A 20974-nucleotide genomic window follows, 5' to 3' on the forward strand; every position below is an offset into this window, starting at 1 on the left:
ATAAGAGAAAACTCAAAGACTGCAAAGCAACAAGACTTTTTGACTTAAGAAAGAAAGAATTCATGGGTAAATGTTCAATTCACTGAGCAGCCAGTAAGTTACACTTTTGCTAAAAATAATGACTAAGAAATTTAATGTTTTCTGTACAGTTTGCTTTGGATCAACATATAATGCTTAGCTTCGTTGTTCAAAATGAAGGTGGTAGTTTCTAGCTTGATGTTTCACTTTCAACAATTCACTCAAATTCACTGTTTCACTTTCAAAATTCACTTATGAGAAATTTTTTTTATATTAGCATATATAGAAATTAGATGCACTGAAATATCATTGAATATAAGTGTGATGTCAACATTAATTTTTAGTAGATTTACTTCCATTTTATATTTTCTAATGTAAATTACATACGTATAATGTAATTTACATTTTCTAATGTAAAGTGCTCAGAGAACAAGCAAAGAAAACAGTATCAGCCATTGTCAAGTCTCCAACAGTCACAGTATATTCACAATCAAAAGCAAACAAGTCCTTTTCAAAAATAATTTGTCAAAAAGACTGTTTGCTTTCTTGAGTATTTTAAAATGTTATGTTCCTTTCACTTAGTGATAGCACAAGAGCTTTTGAATGAAGCTATTATCCCTGTTTGTAGATGTGTCACTTAAATGACAAAAACCACATTTGCTTCAACCATAAAGACATTTCATAACTCATATACCTTGTTTTTAATCAACTTTGCTCGCTGAGCAAAATTAAGGGTGGACAGTGTTTCACCAAAACATCTGGATCCTGGATGGACGTTGGCAATTATACATGTTTTTGCATTACCACCAAGAGAATCCTATTAAAAAAAAAAAAAGAAAGAAAATAGCTTTATCTGTAGGTTTTTGGCTATAGCAGGCAGCCTAGCACTGCAAAATAGCCACAAGCCTCAATACCATTCTTTCTCTAGTAAAGAAGGTCCTGTTTATGGTCTTCTTTGTAGTACAATCACCTAGAAAAAAATAACCACTTAAGACCTCATGCAGTTACAATTCTCTTCAAATTTCTATGCATTTTGTTGTTGCATTGGAAAAAATATAGTTCTGCAGAGGTTCATGCTTTTAAGATGTGCATAAAACAGATGGAATGGTTGGAAATTTTTGCTGTAATTTCAATAAAACTGCACTGTAAGCAACGTAAGTATTATGTACAAGTACAATCTTATACTACAAAATGTCATTACAGTTGTTAATAGTGACTGTTCACAGAATTCTGGTTAATGCTGGCATCTAATAGAGGAATCCTTAAATGCTTCTATTTTATTTTCTCTTCATCTTGAAAAGAACCCCTGAACTCTCGTTTAGGAAACAGCAGATTTGTCTAATTCTTAATATTAGACTAACCATTAGCATCCATCAGCTAATTCTGGGAGACCAGAAAACATCTCTAAGTACCACACTAATACACAGTCTTTCCCAAATTATAAAGAAGGAAACATACGCTTCTTCATTAACACTTGAAAATATAAACAGTGAGCAGAAACATAAATAAATTTGTCTTCAATTAACAGCAATAAAGCATCTAACTGTTCAAGTAAAAAGCTATTTTTCAAGCTTTCCTCCAACTGCCTGATATTAACACTTTTTTTTTAAATGTACCTGAGTTCAGTTTTTTTTTTTTTTTTTTTTTTTTTTTAATTAAAAGCAAATACTGTTTTTTACCCTGATCAACATATAAATTCCAGACTATATATTACCCGTAGCAGAAAAGTGAGCTTGGAATCCCGGTAACAAATGTGCCTCTGCTTTCCATTACCTACATCAACAAGCGCTGTGATTACTTGGCCCAGGCAACTTAGTGATCGATTTATGTTACCTGCTTCCTAGAACAGAGAAGAGAATAGAAATGAGCAGACTTGGTAGATGGGACAGGACAATACATCCTAAAGGAGAAAGATGCCACATATTACAGAACTAACCTTCAGCCTCAGTCCTTCTGTATGGGTGTCTTTTTGTCTCTCAGACCCTGCCAAGTCCACCAGGTTGAGCAGGGAAGACCGAATGTTAACAACCTCATTGTTTTTCTCCATGGATTCCACTGTGATAGTGAAAACTGCATGTGATCTTGAGGATTCTCTGTTCATTGAGGTCGATGCTACACGACGGTTTCTCCAGCCCATAGTTAATACCTAAGCATGAAAAAGACATTAAACGATATCAAGTACTTCCAGTGTAACCCAGTAATCCAAGTCTTTACTTACAGACAAGATAAACAATAGCAAACATTTCAGTGCAACCTGTTTTGAAAATACTGAGGACAAGGACTTTTTCCCAATACTCTAGTTAATATATCAGATAGAGATAATATTTATGTAGGAATATATTATACAGAGATATAGATTTGGGGCAGGGAGTGGATTATACAGATAGTCAAGCTTAATAAAAATACTAGTTAAAATTTTATTTTCTTTACTCCAAGAGGGCCATTGCCAAACATATCCCATACTGGTATATACTACAAGTACACAAGGAAAAAAATATTTATCATCACAAGAGTACTATGTTTCATTCTTGCAGAAATTAACCTGACAATTTCTGGTTATGACCCTACACATGCCTCCCTACACATGTATCCTGCACAAGATGCAATTTTCTGTTGCTGTTTGAGAGATGTGTATGACAAGCATTAGGGAAAGACTAATGTGATTGCAATTCATATGTTCCAAATTCTTGAACTGCATGATTTCTTAACATGTGTTGGATAGTCAGGAAGCATCACGTAGAAATAGATTTTTTTTCACTATTTTGGAGGATGGAGTTGGGGAAGAGGGTGTCAGAGACATTATGCATTAAAAAAGTGCTTTGATTAAAGAAGAATATTTACCAGATAGGCATTACAACAAACAGCCCAAACAAAAAAATCAAAAATACCTGGTATGCTTCAGCAGCAGATGACAACACCTGTTCAACAGCACCATCAACAAAGACCCCCTTCTTGATGTGTTCTCTAAGAAAGAGCCCAGCTGAAGCAGAATCTAGCAAGTCAAAAATCTGTTCATTGTAGATTTCAATAAACGAACATTTGCAGAGAAAACTCTTTCCACTGCCAGCCTGAAAAACACAATGTACACTATAAACACACTTCTTTATTAAGTGGCAGTGAGTTCATTTTTATACATAAAAAGCTTTAAGCTTACACATGTATTTTCTGCATACTATGTATTTCTGATGCCTGACACTCAGATGACAACCAGCATTCAGAAGTCTAGATGTACTTTCAGACTCAAAATATAAGCATGCCTGTGTCTGAAGAAAGAGTACATGAAATTGGTAGATATATTTTCTGATTAATAAATTTGATGCAAGACAGCTGTAATCCCAGACACTTAACTGCTACACACTAGGCTTACCAACCATTCTTAGCTAACCTTTAATGTGAGACATTACTTTCATTACATTAATAAGTATAAATAAATAAATAAATGTACCTTTTCCTTTTCACGTTCAATTAGAAAAAACAAATATTCGAAGCTCCGTGGAATTACACCTCTCAGACTGTGAGTGAAATTATCAGAATCAGATGGTCCTAAATAGATTTTTAAATTAAAAAAAAATTAGTTAGTATGACTCAAGAGCAATAGTTGGTCTTTTCAAGGTGTCTTTATAAAAGGCTTAAGCAAGCTTTAGTCAGTTTATGGCAAAACTACAGAAGAAACGCAACAAAATCAGCTTTCAAGATCTAAAACTGTATCCCGTAAACCAATTTAAATGGAATCTAAATGATGCCTGTGAATGGTTATTTTATCTGTCCACGCGGTTACCTAAATCTAAAATAGTATAAACACAAACATCCATGTAAAACATGTATAGGTGTACACATAGGCCAATACAGCTACCTTAGGCCTGATTTGAAAAAACAAAGGTGGAGCAGTTCTGTCCCCATGTTCATCTAATTTCTATGCAGTCTTCTAAAATATGCCAGCCATTTTGGTTATTTCATTATCTTTTTGATGCCAAGTACAATATTAATGCATTTAAAATTACCATTGTATGAAGAACAAAAATAAAAGGGGCTCCACATACAGGAGGACCTTAAATTCCCAGTTGGATAGGAAATAAGTATTATGAAAACGTCACTATAATTTTAATGTAGAAGCCTGTTACATACTAAAATATTTTTCTATACACATAGAACACATCAGCCAAACAGGGAAAACAGCAGAACTACTTATTTTTGAGACAAGTTATTAAAAACGTTTGATTTCATTGAAAAGTTTTTTCTTGTTAACAGTAAGAATATACATCCTCAAAAAGATGGAGGAGAGTACCTGTCTGAGCTATTTTGATATAAAGAAAGAGTAACTGCACTGAGCACTACGCCATTTCTTAAGCCTTAAGGATACTGTCAGAAAGACGAAAATCTAAACTGTTCCTGGCATTTGAGCAAGAAAACATTTCAACACAAGACAAAAAAATATCACAAAACCACTGAAAGATAAAGCTGTCTCATGCACTTACCCATCATAGTAAAAGTTTTTCCTGATCCAGTCTGGCCACTAAAAATAAAAAATAAAAATTGAGGTAACAAAGCTTTATTACAGCTTGGAACCTTTCATTGATCTGTAGCTTTGAAGTGAAAACGACAGTTTCAAATAAAATAAATGTTTTCTTCTAAACAGAAGATAAAATAAAGACAGAGGAAAGCTGAACATGCCTAAGCTGAAAAATTCAGAAAATCTCTTAGATAAATCACCTTTCGTTACCCCCACCCATTTTCTTCCTTATTTCTTTTGGAAAGGGAAATAGTGGAAATCAGCATTAAAATAAAGACTTCCTAATATACACATTAAACTAATTTTTGGCTCAATCTTTTGGGTTTTTATGCAGTTGGTAACACACATAAATCAAAAATCAGAAAGAGACTTTTTAGTTGAATATGTCCTCTTATTATCCATAGCTATTAATCACGCTAGAGAAGCTTCAGGGCAATTTCACTTCATTTTTCTATATTTATAAATTGTAACAAAATAGACTTCAGTTTTGGAAATGTTGTTCTAGGCTAAAAGAACAGTGAAGTTTTCATTAGATCAGTCAATCAAGTTTGCATTTTTGACCAAAGTGTTTACTCAGTTTTCAAAATGAGAATTTTAGGAGTTAATATGGTGATATTCACGCTACTGGTCATTGATATATTTTTATACCTTGAAAACATTTTGAAAATTAAATCTATCATTTATGTGTTCTCCCATAGGCAGCTAAGACTAAGTAAAGAAATGAGCTGGCCAAATATCAAGTCAGATCAATTTTCTTTCCATTTTATTATGGACATACCAAAAACAACCACCACTCTCTCTAACACCACAATAGAACTTCTAGTTTTAGTACAAAAAATAATGATGTCGAAATGAGTTTACAATCAACATTATTGGTCTTCAGTATTAGAAGCATAACACCTACAAATAGATTCCTTAAAGTACTCTTCAATATTGCAAGAATATTCCCTATGTTGTTCTACACTTAAGCACTTTCAAAGCTTACTGCAACGTTAAGCAGACCTGGGAACTTAAAACCACACTTATTCTTTTTTTTTTTTTTAATGAATAATTAAAAAAAAAATCAAATATTGTAACTGGTATGAAATACCATTAAATTACTTACTATGCAAAGATGGTCCCATTGTAACCATTCATACAAGATTCAACAATATTTTTGGCCACACTTGAGAACACAGACTCCTGGGAACAAGGGAAAGAAAAGGCAATTGGCACCAGTGGTTTAAATTTCTCTTCTATCAGTGTTTTTTCTAAGGCATAACTTTACAAGGTATAATAATTGCGTTCTTCAAAAGCAGACAATATCATGACCTTGGAGTTCTCACACAGAGAAAGAATGTATCAGAAGTCTTTGTGACATAAAAACACTCCCTCTGAAAGTTATTTTGTTCCTTGTCGATAACTGAAAGAAAATTAGTAGAACTCACCATAATATATTTTCAAATTTATTTATGATTTAAACTGTAAAGTATTCATTTTGGCCCAATGTTTCTTATAATTATTTTATACAATTTATACCATTAATAGGTCAAAATTGAACTTTTGACAGTCATCAAAACTAGTTAACTTTCCACATTTACTACTGTATGATGGCGTATTCAGTAAATCTGCACAACTCTGTATATTTTCACCCATTTCTCTTAGACCTGCAAGAAAAGCCTACCTACAAATGATAGCCTATAGCATTTTGTTTTCTTTTAGATATGCTGTCTATATTGCAGGTTCTTATTATGGCATGTATTAAGAACTTTACAACTTCTTTGCAGAGTTCTGCATGAAGATGGATGACTGGATATGATCCTGAGCACAGCTCATTTCTCCATGTAAAAGACAGATGACACTTGATAGACGACGCTGTCGTTTTATTAGAATGAATTTTCAATCGGTACTGTTAAAAAGACCTCATTCTTACTCCTGATAAGTGACCAGTGCTTTATGGAATGATGGAACCCATCTCAACTTATAAGGATATTACAGAAACCACTCAGCGTTCAAACTGATTTTAAAATGCTTGTTGAAATGGATTACTTTCAGGTTTCCCCATTAAGATTACACTGTAGGAAGGAAAGACTTCCTTAAGAGCATGTGAATGGAAGCATGGTGCTTTGGATATTAAATGGTAGTGAAGTCTTAGATGAATGAAAATTATGTTTAGAATTTCAAAGCCACAATATCTTAAGGTATAAACTGGAAGATTTTCCTGATGGTGTTACGTTTTCCAAGGTCCTAAGAGTATTAGGACCAAGTAGTGAAAATCTCTGAACAATGCATCTGTTTAAATACAGACGTATAAGAAGGAAATATAAGTAATGGAATATAATGCCATAAATTCCTAACATACAAAGCACATCTTTAACATCAGCTACTGATTGCCAGCTATTTTTGTGTGGGTAGCTCAAAACGGGGTTATTTTCTGTCTATGCCTTTGCTGTAACATTTACTAATAGAAGCTTTAATTTTAATGCAAACTTTGATTAAGTAAATTGTGTTAAAAATACATGAAAACTATTAGAGCAGAATTTAGTGCAACATTTCTGAACAATAACTACATATACCAGTCTGAACATAAAAAAAAATTAGACCTAAAGAATTACATCTTTAGAAAGGTTCTGTGTAGCAGTTGCAAAAATCTGGGGCAAAACTGCACTTCTGTTATGAAATTCTGTAAGTTATTACCTGTGTCGTGTCCATATTTGCAACATAATCAAAAGTGAAGATCTTCGGCTCAGGCTTTGAATGCAGACGGATGGTGTTTGATGAAAGAACTGATAAACACAAGCCTTGATCTCCATCCGTTAATGCAGTTCCCTCTGAAGGAGGACGTACCCTTACATAAACCTTGATAGCATCACCTTCAACACTAAACGGATATTTATGCATTAGATTACTTCAAAATGGCTGATCTATCAGCTGCTTTATAAAATTAAATCACAAGAAAACAGATTAAGCTACTGAAGTCATAAAAAGGTATCTCCTGAAATTATAATGAATTCATGTGTACAGGTAGAAATAGTGTAAGTCACAGATTTATTAAAGCTTCCAACGTGGCAGATTAAAAAATAAAGAACAAGAGGTTAGTTGAATTTTTTACTGCTGTATGTAAACTCAGCCTGTGAATTCAGCTCTAAGAGAACACATTTCCCAGTGAAATACACACACATACACATAAAGAAACCACTGTTGTTATAGTAGGGGGTTCAGTAATTTCTAAGACCATGGGCTTCAGGTATCCTCCTTACTACTCAAAGTTAGAAAAAACTTTATGAATGCAACACATGATGCTGTATCACAGCAAGAAACCTTTTAGCATTTTGTTTGCTGCTCATGAGAGGGGAAAGAACAATCAATTTTTGATCCTTAATTCATCACATCTGTTGGCAGATGCATCAGTAGATATAACTTGAATAAGCAACTGTGCATGACTTATATTAAAGCTTGAAGGAGTTCTGGCATAAATGACCAATAACAACATTTATACTACTATAATAAATAATTAAATTCTTACATGAAATGACAGCAAACGTGGATATCCTTTATTTGATTCTTTCACTAAAGGATGCTACAGCAGTATGGTGTTATAAGTGGCATTTATTTTTACTTTTGAAAATATAAAAGAAAGGAACAGAACAATTTTAAGAGTGTGGACTTCATGACAGAAATGTGGAGTGGGAGAACAGTGGAGGAAAAGCTAAAAAAAAAAAAACACAAACAAAACAGGAAGCAACTGAGAAGGGGAAAACTTGACATTGGATTTGAGACATCCCACTAAATTGCCAAATACTTTGTCAGTATATAATGTTTTGAGTTTTGACAAAAACTGTGTGTATCTGGAGAAGAGCTTTTTTCCTTCTCCTTTTAGCTGAGGATTTCCTCATGGAAGTTTAACATCTCTTCAAAGATATTCTAGAGTCATCAGACAAATGAGAATCCAGCGCATGGCAACATTCCAAAAAGGAATCCGATGCCTCAGAGCAACAATGTTATTGAGAACATTTTTAAAACCTGAAAGGAAGTTTAGAGAGATAGGCAACAATCTGGTGCATGAAAACATAACAAAATTACTTTCCAATGTTATACTATGTTTGGCTGCACTTTTTCTACAACATCATTATTCAAATATGTGAACCGGCCAATACTTTACCTAGGCGAGTTCAGCAAAGGCAACGCAGAGTCACGTAAATCTATAAAACAAAGAGTGAAAAAAATACAAAAATTAAACAAGATACAACTATTGCTTAAAAATCATTTAAATAGGAAATACTGTAAGCAATACTGAGGGAGATAAAACTAAAGCCTTAGAAATGTCTGCCTCATGCATGAATCAGAACTGTATGAGAATATTTAGTAAGTCTTCCTTTGTCAGAAAGTTTGCTGTTTCTTGCAAAGGTAGAGAAAGCTCATCCTGCAACGTGAGCACGTGCACGCTTCCATCCCAGGGTCCTGAGGGAACTGGCAGATGTAGTTGCCAAGCCTCTCTCCATCATATTTGACAAGTCCTGGCAGTCAGGTGAAGTCCCCGCTGACTGGAAAAAGGGAAACGTTCCTGGACTTCTGGAAGGCCTTGGACAATAACCCACACGACATCCTCATATCTAAATTTGACAGAGTTGGATTTGAAGGGTGGACGATCCAGTCGATAAAGAATTGGCTTGATGGCTGCACCCAGAAAGTGGTGGTCAATGTCTCTGTGTCCAGGTGGAGACTGGTGAAGAGTGCTGTCCCTCAGGGGTCTGTCTTGAGACCTGTGCTTTTCAATATCTTCATCAATGACGTAGACGATGGCCTTGAGCACACCCTCAGTAAGTTTGCAGATGACAATGAACTGAGTGGTGTGGTTGATGCCACAGAAAGAGATGCCATCCAAAGGCATGGAGAAGTGTGCCCATGTGAACCTAATGAGGTTCAGCAAGTCCAAGTGCAAGGTGCTGTACCTGGGTCAAGGCAATCCCAGACACGAGGACAGACTGCGAGAGGAACTCACTGAGAGCAGCCCTGCAGAGAAGGACTTGAAGGCTCTGGTGGACAAAAAGCTTGACATGAACCAGCAGAGTGTGCTTGCAGCCCTGAAGGCCAACTGCATCCTGGGCTGCATCAACAGAGGGGTGGGCAGCAGGGGAGGGAGGTGATTGTGCCCCTCTGCTCTGCCCTTGTGAGGCCCCACCTGGAGCGCTGCGTCCAGCTCTGGGTCACTGGCACAGGCTGCCCAGAGAAGCTGTGGATGCCCCATCCTTGGAGGTGTTCAAGGCCAGGCTGGATGGGGCCAACCTGGTCTGGTGGGTGGCATCCCTGCCCATGGCAGGGGGATGGGAACTGGGTGATTTTTGACACCCCCTCCCAACCTGCGCCACTCTGTGATTTTATATAAACACCATATTGGACAGCTCTGCGTTTCAAGATGACACACAGCACCCTATGGCTACAAAGACTTCCTTTTTACCCAAGGGGGAAACTGACGTGAAATTACTTCCCACAGATTAATCAAACAAACTATCTGTAAGTAACACGATCAAACGTAAAAGAATAAGCAAAATAACAATCGATGATGATTTACCAAAATATTCCAATAACAAAAGACCTTGTAAGGTTCCTAAAAGTACACAGGTTGTATTGCAGGAGGGTTGCTTTAAAATGGACTAGCGAAGAGACGCAAAGGCGCCATCCTCGTTATGATCCACACAAGTTACATATCCTGCTGCCGCTATGCAAACCGATCAGCTTTAGCTCACAGAATAACATTTAAGAGACGTGCTTAATCCTAACACACTTGAAAAACGAATAACTAAGCATGCAAACGAGCTAGCCAAAGGAAAACGGTGCGTTTTACACCTGAAATTAGACCGATAGATAGCTGCGTGCTAATTAAAAGCCTGCTTTCGACTTTTAGACGATCAGCCAAACGCGGGGCTGTTGCGCTGCTGCCCCCGGGCACCCGGGCAGGCTGCTTACAGCAGCCGGGCTCCCTCCCCGGTCCCTTTGTGGTGCCCCCGGTCCCTTTGTGGTGCCCCCAGCCCCTCTCAGCCCCCCTCAGCCCTCACCTCTGGTGCCGGGAGCCATGATCCGCGCCCGCCCCGCCGCCCGCTCCGCAAAATGGCGGCGCGTTTGAATTTGGCGCTAAGGGCGGGCAGCCCGCCCCCGCCGTGAGGCCGAGCAGGGGGCGGCCATTTTGTGCTCCTCCCCGCCTCACCGCTACTGGCAGCCGGGCCTCCGCTCCCCCGGCATGTGACGGGGGCTGAGGAGGAGGAGGAAGAAGAGGAAGAAGAAGAAGAAAAAGGAGGGGTGGGGGAGGCGGCCGCCATGAGCCGGAGGCCGGAGGTCTCCTACGTGCGGCCGGCCGAGCCCGCCTTCCTCAGCCGCTTCAAGCGGCAGGTCGGGCATCGGGACGCGCCCACGGTGGACACCAAGGTAACGGCCCCGGGGCAGCGCTGCTCGCCTCAGCCGGGCTGGGAGCAAAGCCTCCAAAACACCGAGCTTTTATCTTTATGCGAGTTTCAGTATAGCACAGCAGGTTCAGGTCGGACCCATTAATTTAATGTTACCTTAATGGTGCGTGGCAGGTCTTGTGCAGTAAAGATGAAGGACAATGTATTTGTTACCTTCCGAGATCAAACTGTTGGTCTGTAGTTAAAAAAGCACATACTTTGTGGTTTTTTGTTTGTTTTCTTAGGGGACTCCATGAATTGGAGCGCTGTCTGAACTGCTAGCAGTGTACCCTGCTACAGTGAATCCAAGTACAAGCAAATCTTAAAAAAAAAAAACAACAACAATCTGGCTCTGCTTGCTGTGCTGGCAGTGCCCAAGGTGGGCTGCAGTAACGTAGGCTTTTGCTGGAGGATGTGACCAACACTGGTTTTGTGTCATTCAAAGCATATCAGAGAGCCTGGTGCTGTCAGCTGGGCCGAGTTACACTACCATTGCTGCAAAACTGAGGCCTAAGAGTGCTGTCCTGCTGCTGCGCCCGCTGATCGGAGTCCCTTCTGTTTCCTTTCTCTGCAGAGAGAGCAGCTCCCGCTGGCCGACAGCGATTCGGAGAATGGCAGCGACAAGGAGGATGAACAGCCGCAAGTGGTAACGCTGAAAAAGGGGGACTTGACTGCGGAGGAAGCAATGAAAATTAAAAAGCAAATCAAAGAGGCCTTAAAGTCAGGCGAACCAGGTGAATGTCGAGCAATTCATTTCCTGCTTTGTATAACCAGAGGGAACCATAAAAGGGAGGTTAATGATATTTGCCCATTTTCTAACATTTAATACTACCTTTGATTTCTAACCTGAAGTAATAGAGAAGTAACTGAAGTAATATCCAAGTTGTCTTTCTTTTTATACTGTTGGAGTTACGTTCTTCATGGTGCATCATCCTACCTCTAAATACCACATTACTTTTTTGGGGTGGCAAGGGGGCATGGGGTTAGCCTGCTGTGCAGTCTTTTTGACATCTCCTGTGATAACTTCTGAACTCATTAATCAGTTGATTAACCTTGTTTGACAGTGGGGTGGATGTCTTACGGGTAATCTTATGAGTTTGTGAAATAATGTTTGCGTAGAAGGAGGAAACTCGAGGTAGTGCTTTACTGGAGAGAATAGCTGGTTTGTAAGCTCAATTACCTGTTCAGTTAACTGACTGATCCACATTATTACTGGCTGGAAATCATCCCCAGTATGCGTTGTGACTTGCACGGCTGGTAGTTAGAGGGCATGGAAAACATACCCTAAGAATAGCGAGAAGATGAGTGAAGTGCAGCATTTCAGCTAAAAACTAAGGGTGCATCTCTTGATGGAAAATGGATGATTCATTGTATTGTTCAGTCTTTTTTGAAAACAGATTTTTGTTTATAGGTCTACATTCTTAATCAAGTGGAAAAACTCCTGCTAATTCTTCTATTGAAGTGCAATTGGTGTTGCAATTTGTATAGCTGTTGCATGATTTCTTTCAAAAGTGGGATCACCCTGCTAGCATTGCTAGAAATTTCAACTACTGGAAAGAAATGGCATTTGTTCTGAGCATTGGTTTCTTTTTCACGTAAGCAATTTGATTTTTGAACGATGACGGTATAGGAGGAAAAATGTTTTTGTAAGGCCAGGCAAAAAGAAGCAGTCGTCCGTGAGAATCCATTGATGTACAGTCCATGATGTGAAAAAAGTCAAAAAGCAGCCCATCTACTCAGCTGAATACACAGTGTGAAAATGGAAGTGTTCTTGATTAGAGTGGCTGAACTTCTTCTCTGGTGGAAAAGACATTCCTAAGACAAAAACGCATGCAGGGAGGATAGCAGCATTGAGTCCCTGTGGGACGCTAGAACCTCTTCTTATTAAACTTTCACTTGCTGAGTAACAACATGCATTTGGGGGAAAAAGCTGCAATAGTGTAGCAGGACTGTTGACATGCTCTGAGTAGTGCTGCCCTCTACTTCAGGTTATTGTGTTGCTGTTTGCTCCTCTGCCTTTGCTGTTCATGTGAAGTTTTGGCCTGCTTTTCCTTTTTGGGCTTATGGGAATTCACAGGGTAAATGTGTTTTTGTGTGCCCCTCTCCTGTATAGAGGACTGGTGTGAAATGTTCACTGAAGCTGTAGGTGACTGCTGCAGCTTGCTGAAGGCTTCTTTGAGCCTTTGTCCATCTTTGCCCTGTCAATCTAGAGATTTAAATCTAGAGGTTTACTTTCTGATTTCTAGCCAGAGGCAGGCATTTAGGCAAATGGTTGCTTCCAGTTTAACAAAGGGAATTTAGAATAATGTTTTAGTTTCTTTTATTTTGGGTACTTGTCACTTGTAAAAATGGGAAGTATAGTGAACACTTGTTGCATGATTTGATTAAATTTCTCATTTATTTAATCTCAAGTGTTGAAAGTGTTGAAGTTCAATTATTAAACAGGTTCTTGACCATAATATATAGCCCCAAATTAGATTATCAGTGAAATTCTGTGAAGACCGAAAGGGTAGAAGGGAGGCAAATTTCAGAACTAATAATCTTTCCTTCCACCATGTTGACATCAATGCCAAAGCACTTTGGTGTGTAGTAAGTAATGTATTGCTTGCTGACCATCTGCTGTGAATAGAAATCGTCAATCTTTCAAGAAAATTGCAAGTTCTTTGTTTTGAGGTTGTGCCCTGGCCTCTTTTACGTCTTTGTAGGGGTTGTCTTCATTTGCAGGTCCTGGTCTTCAGGCTTTGAGATATTATTCTAGGATTCAGGCTTGGATTATTATTCTATGATTTTTTGTTTCTCATTTATATCCTTTCTGCTTCATTTTTTTCTATAGCCAGTTTGACATGGGCTCACTTTTTTTTATCTCAGGCACCAGCAATTCCTGTGACTTGTGTTTTCTTTAACAGATGAGTGACACTTTTGCATTAATTTGAAAAAGAAAAAAAAAAAAGTTGATTTATGTCCTAGCTGCACTTAGCTGCCTCCTGAGGCAGAACAGAATTTATTGGCTTTTGCAAGTATAGTCATAAAGAACTTTTTTAGTTAACCTTTCCTGTATGAGAAAAAAAACTCATAAAGTCATTCCATATTGAAATTTTTTATCCATAGAGGACTAACTTAGATGCTTTTAGGCCCCTAAGTCATCTGTTTAACAACAGTCATTTTGTTTAATACTTTTATATGGTATGTTATGAATGGGTACTGTCAGTTCAGAGATAAATAAAAATGGTCTTATGAGAAATTAAGTTTGCGCAAAAGAAAAGATGGTAATTACTGCAAGACACTTTCTCCCAGCATTCATTATATTCTCCAGAATTGATTTTTTTGCAGCTTTTCTAGTTCGTCTTGCCTCTGGGGCACCCTGCAGGTGAGCAAATTTGGTGGGAGGTGTCCTTACTTGCTCCAACTCTTGTAATATTATTTTGCATTCTATATGGTGGGGCTGGGGGAGGAAAAAGGAGAGGAGAGGCAAGAATACAACCCTTGCTGCCTTGGGTATCAGAGCTCTTTCCTTAGCTTTCACAGCTGTTCTATCACATTTAGGGTTCATGCTGTCCTTCACTGTGTGAGCAGCAGGAATCTAAATCAGAGTTAATCTTACAGTGTTTAAGTAACAAAAACATTCCCAAAGATGGTTTTATTTCAGCACGTCCTCATTAAATGTATGAGACCACATATCTGAGGAAGATTGGTCTTTTTATCCTTGTGATACCAGTGTGTGTGGAATTCCTGTAGTAAATGGTTCCAAAGGCGTGCGTAGGGATGGGTAGCCAGAAAGCACTAGAGCATCTGAAACTGCTGACCTGAACTCCTAATCTCAGAAACCACTAAGAAATTTACTAGTTTACCATAAAATTTTTCCAACCTTTGTCACTGAGTAGACATGTATCTTCAAGTACTGTTTGTGCAGCTCCTCCTGTCCTTCCTGCTAATTTAGTGCCATTTGTTTCCTCTTGCGGCCTAATTAACTCCTGCAGACAGAACTGACTGCTGGGAAGTTGTGCTGCTAACCATGCAAACAACTACTAAAGAAAAAATAAAGAGAGGAGTAGAGCTTCTTTTTCAGATACTCAGTGATACTGTCCTTGTAAGGTATAAATTGTAACTGAGAGGAAAAAGTTTTCTGAATTTGTGGCTTCTTAAATTGATGTCACTGGTGAAGTGAGTTTCCAGCTCCATGCCTGAGTATGCCCTTCATAGCCAGCCAGCGTAAAGGTTTGTGTTACGTGTAAAAACATCAATGACTAAAAACAGTCACAAGCTGAACTACTAGTGATTTTTTGTCCCTTTTCTTAAGATAAATGGATTTTATTATTTCTTCTCTAGTGGTTTTACATTGGTTGTCTTTCACTTCAGGTGTTTCAGTGTGTTTATCAGAAATCCTGCTTTCTGTAATTTGTAACGCTGATACTCCTTTTCCATGGAGTCTTTTACCAGGGCTCTGTTTTAAAAAACTGCCAACACTGAGATTGCTTCTTCAGTGTCTTCTTTGCATTGCTAACCACATTTCTGTTTCTGGAGGTCATCAATATAAACAGAAAATAAACCTGATGTGTGACAGCCTGGTAAAATTAGAATGGATAAGGTGAAGCTTTTTACCAAATGGAAAAGAAGTCAACACAGATTTCTTGAGCTGCTACCTCAAATTCTTTTAAAAAAGCATAGCCTGTGCTCCTTCTTCCTGCAATTTGCTTAGGTAAGGCTGAACCTGCTGTGTTTCGTCACCTGATTGATTCTTTGTCAAGCACTGCTGACGCATCATAGCTCTCTGAAATTGTCCTGGGCTTCCTGCTGAAAGGATTGTCCTTGAGCATATAATGAAATTTGGGCAGTGTTTTACCAGGCCGAGAGCTAAAGTTTTTTCCTTTGATGCAAAATGATTCACAAGTAGTACTGAGGTGACAGAGCTAAGGCACTTGCAGTTTTGGTAGTTTCTGAGCTTTGTTCTAATTCTGCATTATGTTTATTAAGAGTTTGAATTCATATTGCAAAGATACCTACCACTTTCTGCATCTGTTAGACAAGATAAAATATCAGTGCAGTTCACAGCATGGGTTTTGGGAGAATTGGGAATGAAATTGAAATTTTACTTCAGTTTCCTTCCAGTACTCAGAGGAGGGCTACAAGAAAGCAGGAGAGGAACTCTTTGTCAGGGAATGTAGTGATAGGACAAGGAGTAATGGTTTTAAACTAAAAAAGGGTAAGTTTAGATTAGATATTTAGAGGAAATTATTTACAATTAGGTCAGTGAGGCACCGGCACAGGCTGCCCAGAGAAGCTGTGGCTGCCCCATCCCTGGAGGTGTTCAAGGCCAGGCTGGATGGGGCTTTGGGCAACCTGGTCTGGTGGGAGGTGTCCCTGCCCATGGCAGGGGGTTGGAATGAGGTGATCTCTAAGGTCTCTTCCAACCCAAACCATTCTGAGGAATCCTAAGTGAAGTTCTCTGATAAAGTTGATTTCTTAATTTTTACTGCACATCTCTTTAAAACTGCAAATCTAAGAGTTGTGATGTTTGGAGCGTGCACTGGAGAGTGTTTCAACCAATGCTGTGTATAGCAGCACTGAAATGAGTCTTCTGCCATAGTGCTTAAGCACTGAGGAAGGAATTTGTGCTAAAGATATTTATTGTTTTTTAATTAAATAATGCATAATTTTGTCAAACGTGTATATTGTTACGTAATTTCTGTTGAAAAATGAATTTCACACAAGTACTTCAGGAGAAATGCCTTGCACAAAACCTGTGGTTCTTTAATATTCTGTCATGTATTTGGTTAAAAAGTGGAAACTACTGTAGCATGGGCCTTTCCATCTGATTCATGACTTAAAATTACACATTTCTTTTCCAGAAATATTGCTTTGATGCTTTTACTTGTGAAGAGGCTTTCCTCCCCTGCTGATAATCCCAAGAGAGACTTTCTAAAAAAATTATTTGCTCTAATACATGCAGAGAAGCAGAATTTGCTATTTCTTGACAAGGAAAGAAACGAATTGGAGTAAAAGAAAAGCTTTGTCTTGTATATTGCCATTTTGTTCTTTAAAGAGATACCACGGTTTTGAAATAAGTTCACTGATGTCATAGATTTTACAAACAGTGAGGTGGATTTAGAGAATCATACAAAGTTGTTCTCTCCATTTTGGTAAGTGTATGAGGCTGGATTGTGTGCCAAAACTTACATATATGTTCATGATCATTTTATTCCATCAGAGGTCTCACTGGTCTTGGTTCTGGGAAAAAGAAAAGACAACAGTGAAGTTCTGTATGTTTGTGTGAACGTGTGAAGATGAGTTCTCATTTTATTCTGTTTGTTACAGATGGTGAACCAGAACCTGCTGATGGAAAAATTATGTTCAGGAAACCAGCCAAACGTTCATCAGAGAAGCTTTTGGACTTCAATGTGAGTTCAAGTAAGAAGATCAAAGAGGGAAAGAAAACTGAGAGAGAAGCAACTACTTCTCAGAGTACAGCTAAGCAAGTTAAAAACAGCAGTCTTCTCTCATTTGATGATGAAGAAAATGATGATTAGGAGTTGTGTGTATTTATATTTTAGTTATGCTTCCCAGGTATTTGAGTAAGAATGAGGGTTTTCTTAGAAATTGGAGCATGGTATCCAAATCTTCTCTTGCTTTGTTACAGTTCAGCTAGAGAAACTTAGTATAAAACCAGCATGAGCAAAACTGAGCTCAGATGTTCCACTTCAGATGGAACTATGTGAGTAGTATCTCATGTCTTTATTTTTAAAAGAACATTTAAACATGTATGTCAAAGCTATTTGTGATCACAAGTGAGTACCAAAATACAGGTGTACATGTCCAGCTTACAAACATTTTCAATCAATTAATTTTAAAATGTCTTCCATTACTAAAATTGTATTTCCTCTCTATCTAATGGCCATAATGGAGAGGTATATTGTTTTGTTTTTAATTATTATTGGCTTAACATTCAAAAGAGAGACTTCATTGCTATGGAGCAGAGAGTGACCTCTTTTGCTTCATATCTTAACAAAAGCTTGCGCTAAATTTCGCATGTATGGTTTGGCAGATTAGCTCTTTTTTGTAAGCTCTCTTGCAGTAAGTGAGCGTGCATTTGCTAAAATTACAGAGCCCTAATGCTGTCTTCAGTGAATACAGTTCAAGAAGCACCAAATTAATTTGGATTGATTGTGCTAGCAAGATACAAAAATTCTGATTGTATCAATTAATGCAAAGGAACGATGTGTAAACCCTTTGAGACTACTCTTTGGTTATCACACTGATGTATTAAAGTTGGGTTGGGTTTTTTTGGAAGTGCATTTGTTCCAGTTTGCTACATATGTCTTTGTAATTATTTGGGATCTCAGTTTATTTTTTAAAATGTATTTCATTCTTAAGCTGTAGAAAACAACCGATTTTATTTCAATAGGAAATTGTAAGCAGAAGATTAATCCAAGAAATACTACAGCTGTGATACAAAGTTTTAATATTTTTTTTTAATTGACCACATACAGTACACTGATATTGACCATTTCTGTATTATTTATGTAATGGGGTGTGCAGAAATTCTAACAACACTGAAAACTGATGGGACTGGGGAGAGCAAGGAGGTAGAAATGGAACTAGTGAGTCTGAAATGACTTGATAGCATTGTGTGTTCTTGCAGTACTCTAGCACGACTGAGACTGCTGCAGAATTACAGGGTATGAGACAATGAAACCAGTTCTTGTGCTGTGTGACAGGTAATTTGAAATCATTTGGGCTGTAAAGCTTCGTTGAGGAGCAAATTTGAAGTAGCTGTGTGAAACAGCTGGTTTTAGTTTGTTAATCTGGTATTAAACAATAAATTATGATTTCTGTAAGTGGTCCAGAGGTGTTCAAATGAAAAATTTGGTGCATAAAATGGGATTTTTGGAGTCACCTGATAATGAAGCCTATTTTGACTGCTGCTTGTCTCCAAATATCACATCCTCTTACAGCATAAGATCAGATGCAAGCCTGCCTACTATTTCTAACTAATTTGGAGTGTGCCTGATTTTGAAGATGAATAGGTATATTGTCCTTTCAGAAAATCAAAACCAGGCCTATAAATACATATTACGGTACCGAGGTGGCACTGGTCTGATACTAGAACTGCCAGAGAGATGCAGTATGACAACCTGAGGATTCCCATGAGGACATCTTGCATTTGTAGGTACATACTTTGTCTGTATTCAGCATACGTAATAAAGAAAAATGTAGGATATACACAATCAAAGGTTTCCAGGGATTAATCTTTCCGTATTCTTTGTATGCCTAACATTTGTTTGATTCCATTTTAAAAAACTATTTATATCCATGAGGAATACTGTAGTGTTAAAGTATTCTGAAGGAATATTTGGTCACATTTAAATGACTGGGTATATAATTTGACTTTCTGAGACCAATCTGCAAGAATGAGTTAACCAGTGAATGCTTACCTAAACTTTTTCAGTTTTGTCCATCAGCACTAAACCACACTTGCTTACGTTTTCCTTGCACAGCCTGAAAGTTTGTCACTTCAGCTGCAAGGCAGCTCAGGAGATGTGGTTGTCAAGGGATAAATCCTTGCCATGGATCAGAGAGAATTCACATTTTCCTTAAAATCGGGGAGGGCCTCCCAAACGGGGAGCCTATTTGACACATTCAAAATAAGAGTGAGTTCTTGTTTGAGGCCTCTCAGCAATTGCATTTAAACAAAATTTTCTATTTCTACTGAAAGTCTTGTTAGATTGAAGTCTGGTAAAAAGAGAGTTACCTCAAAATTCTGGGTGCAGTGCTTTTGCTTAATCACACTCCCTGCCCTGCAACTTCATGACAGATGTCTGGAATGCAAATACATTAATTGGGTTTGCTTGGAAATAACGTAATGAAAGGTATGTTGCTCTTCAGGCAGCGCAGCAGGGGAAAGAAAGGTGGATACGGAAACCCACTTTCTTTCCTTTATTCCAGCTGTGATTTGTAGTGCTCTGACCAGGAGACCTTTGTATTTGTTGTATTTCACTCCCAGTTCACCTAACAACAACTAATTGGATATATTTTATTAAGAGGTGTGAGTGATGCACAAAAGTGTTTTAGTCAAGTAGTCATGTGAAAATCGGCGCTCTTAATGCGACACACCAGGAAAATTACATACGCCATCAACACCCCATGAAACCTGTGACTAAAGAGAACAATTACTCGTTCATTTTGGAAAGAAATGTGAAACTGTCTTAAGCAATCACCTGTCTTGAGCAATGGACCGTGGAAAAAAATAATTGCAAGAACTTTCTAATAAAGGGGAAGCCAAAGTGAGTAAGTACATGAAATGTGGGGCTGTCCACTAGAATGGACAAACTTCCTGGCTTTTTCTTGCTTTTTTTCTTCTTCTCTCCTGTAGTGGGGAATATATTTCCCCCCTTTCCACTTGCCTCTCTCATGGAGCTGAATGAAAGTAGCTGAGGTTTGTTACCCTGTACAGGAAACCTGTTCCGATGTGGCCTGTTAACTAATATGGGAATTTTGTACAGTTTTTATTAATAAAATCTTTGAAATTTTCCAGCTCATTAAGACTCAAAAGCATTTATTGATGGTGTTATTTCTCACTATTAGCTACACAGTAAGCAGGAGCAAACCTGGTGAACTGTGGTAGCATAATAGCAATGTGCTAGCAATGGATGCTGATAGTGGAGACTAGATCTCAACTTTCCAAGCACCTTATTTCAGAGTGGTGCTGATGTCTGTGAGCAAGGAAGGAAATCACTCTGTATTCAAAAGAAATAGGATCTGTAAATGATAGCAATCAAGGTGGATCCTCGAGAATGCCATGTTATTGAGGAAGGACTTAACAAAGGTACGGGGCAGAGTGAGAAAGAAAATGCGTGTATGGGCAGGTAACCCAGGAGTTCCTGAAACCTTCGGTTATATCCCTAGCCTGGCTCGTAAAGTTATTTATTTTTTTCTCAAGTGAGGACAAATTTGTTGGACTGCAAGAGTTCATTTCATTTGCCTAAGTAGGAAGGGATGAGCCAGTAGTCTGTCTGATAGCTTTTGTGTCCAG

The 20974-nt window shown here is 38.1% G+C and overlaps 2 protein-coding genes across 2 annotated transcripts in view; one reads left to right on the plus strand and one right to left on the minus strand.

The window, feature by feature from the left end:
- The window catches only part of KIF15 (kinesin family member 15), a 35117-nt gene extending 24391 nt beyond the window's left edge, over positions 1–10726 (minus strand). The window contains exons 1-10 of the mRNA XM_068674597.1: positions 10564–10726; positions 8670–8709; positions 7205–7388; positions 5634–5710; positions 4494–4531; positions 3464–3561; positions 2907–3086; positions 1955–2164; positions 1733–1858; positions 713–835 (exon numbers count right to left, since the gene is read on the minus strand). Of these exons, the coding sequence (XP_068530698.1) occupies positions 713–835; positions 1733–1858; positions 1955–2164; positions 2907–3086; positions 3464–3561; positions 4494–4531; positions 5634–5710; positions 7205–7388; positions 8670–8709; positions 10564–10582 (1095 nt within the window). The 5' untranslated portion in view covers positions 10583–10726. The remainder of the gene's footprint in view (positions 1–712; positions 836–1732; positions 1859–1954; positions 2165–2906; positions 3087–3463; positions 3562–4493; positions 4532–5633; positions 5711–7204; positions 7389–8669; positions 8710–10563) is intronic.
- Positions 10727–10792: 66 nt separating this feature from the next.
- KIAA1143 (KIAA1143 ortholog) lies at positions 10793–20480 on the plus strand. Its single transcript, XM_068674600.1, has 3 exons — positions 10793–10930; positions 11522–11681; positions 17260–20480. The coding sequence occupies exons 1-3, from the start codon at positions 10823–10825 to the stop codon at positions 17469–17471; spliced, it is 480 nt and encodes a 159-aa protein (XP_068530701.1). The 5' UTR covers positions 10793–10822; the 3' UTR covers positions 17472–20480.
- Positions 20481–20974: the final 494 nt, after the last annotated feature.

Source organism: Anas acuta, chromosome 2 (assembly GCF_963932015.1).
Source record: "Anas acuta chromosome 2, bAnaAcu1.1, whole genome shotgun sequence".
Classification (NCBI taxonomy): Eukaryota; Metazoa; Chordata; class Aves; order Anseriformes; family Anatidae; genus Anas; species Anas acuta.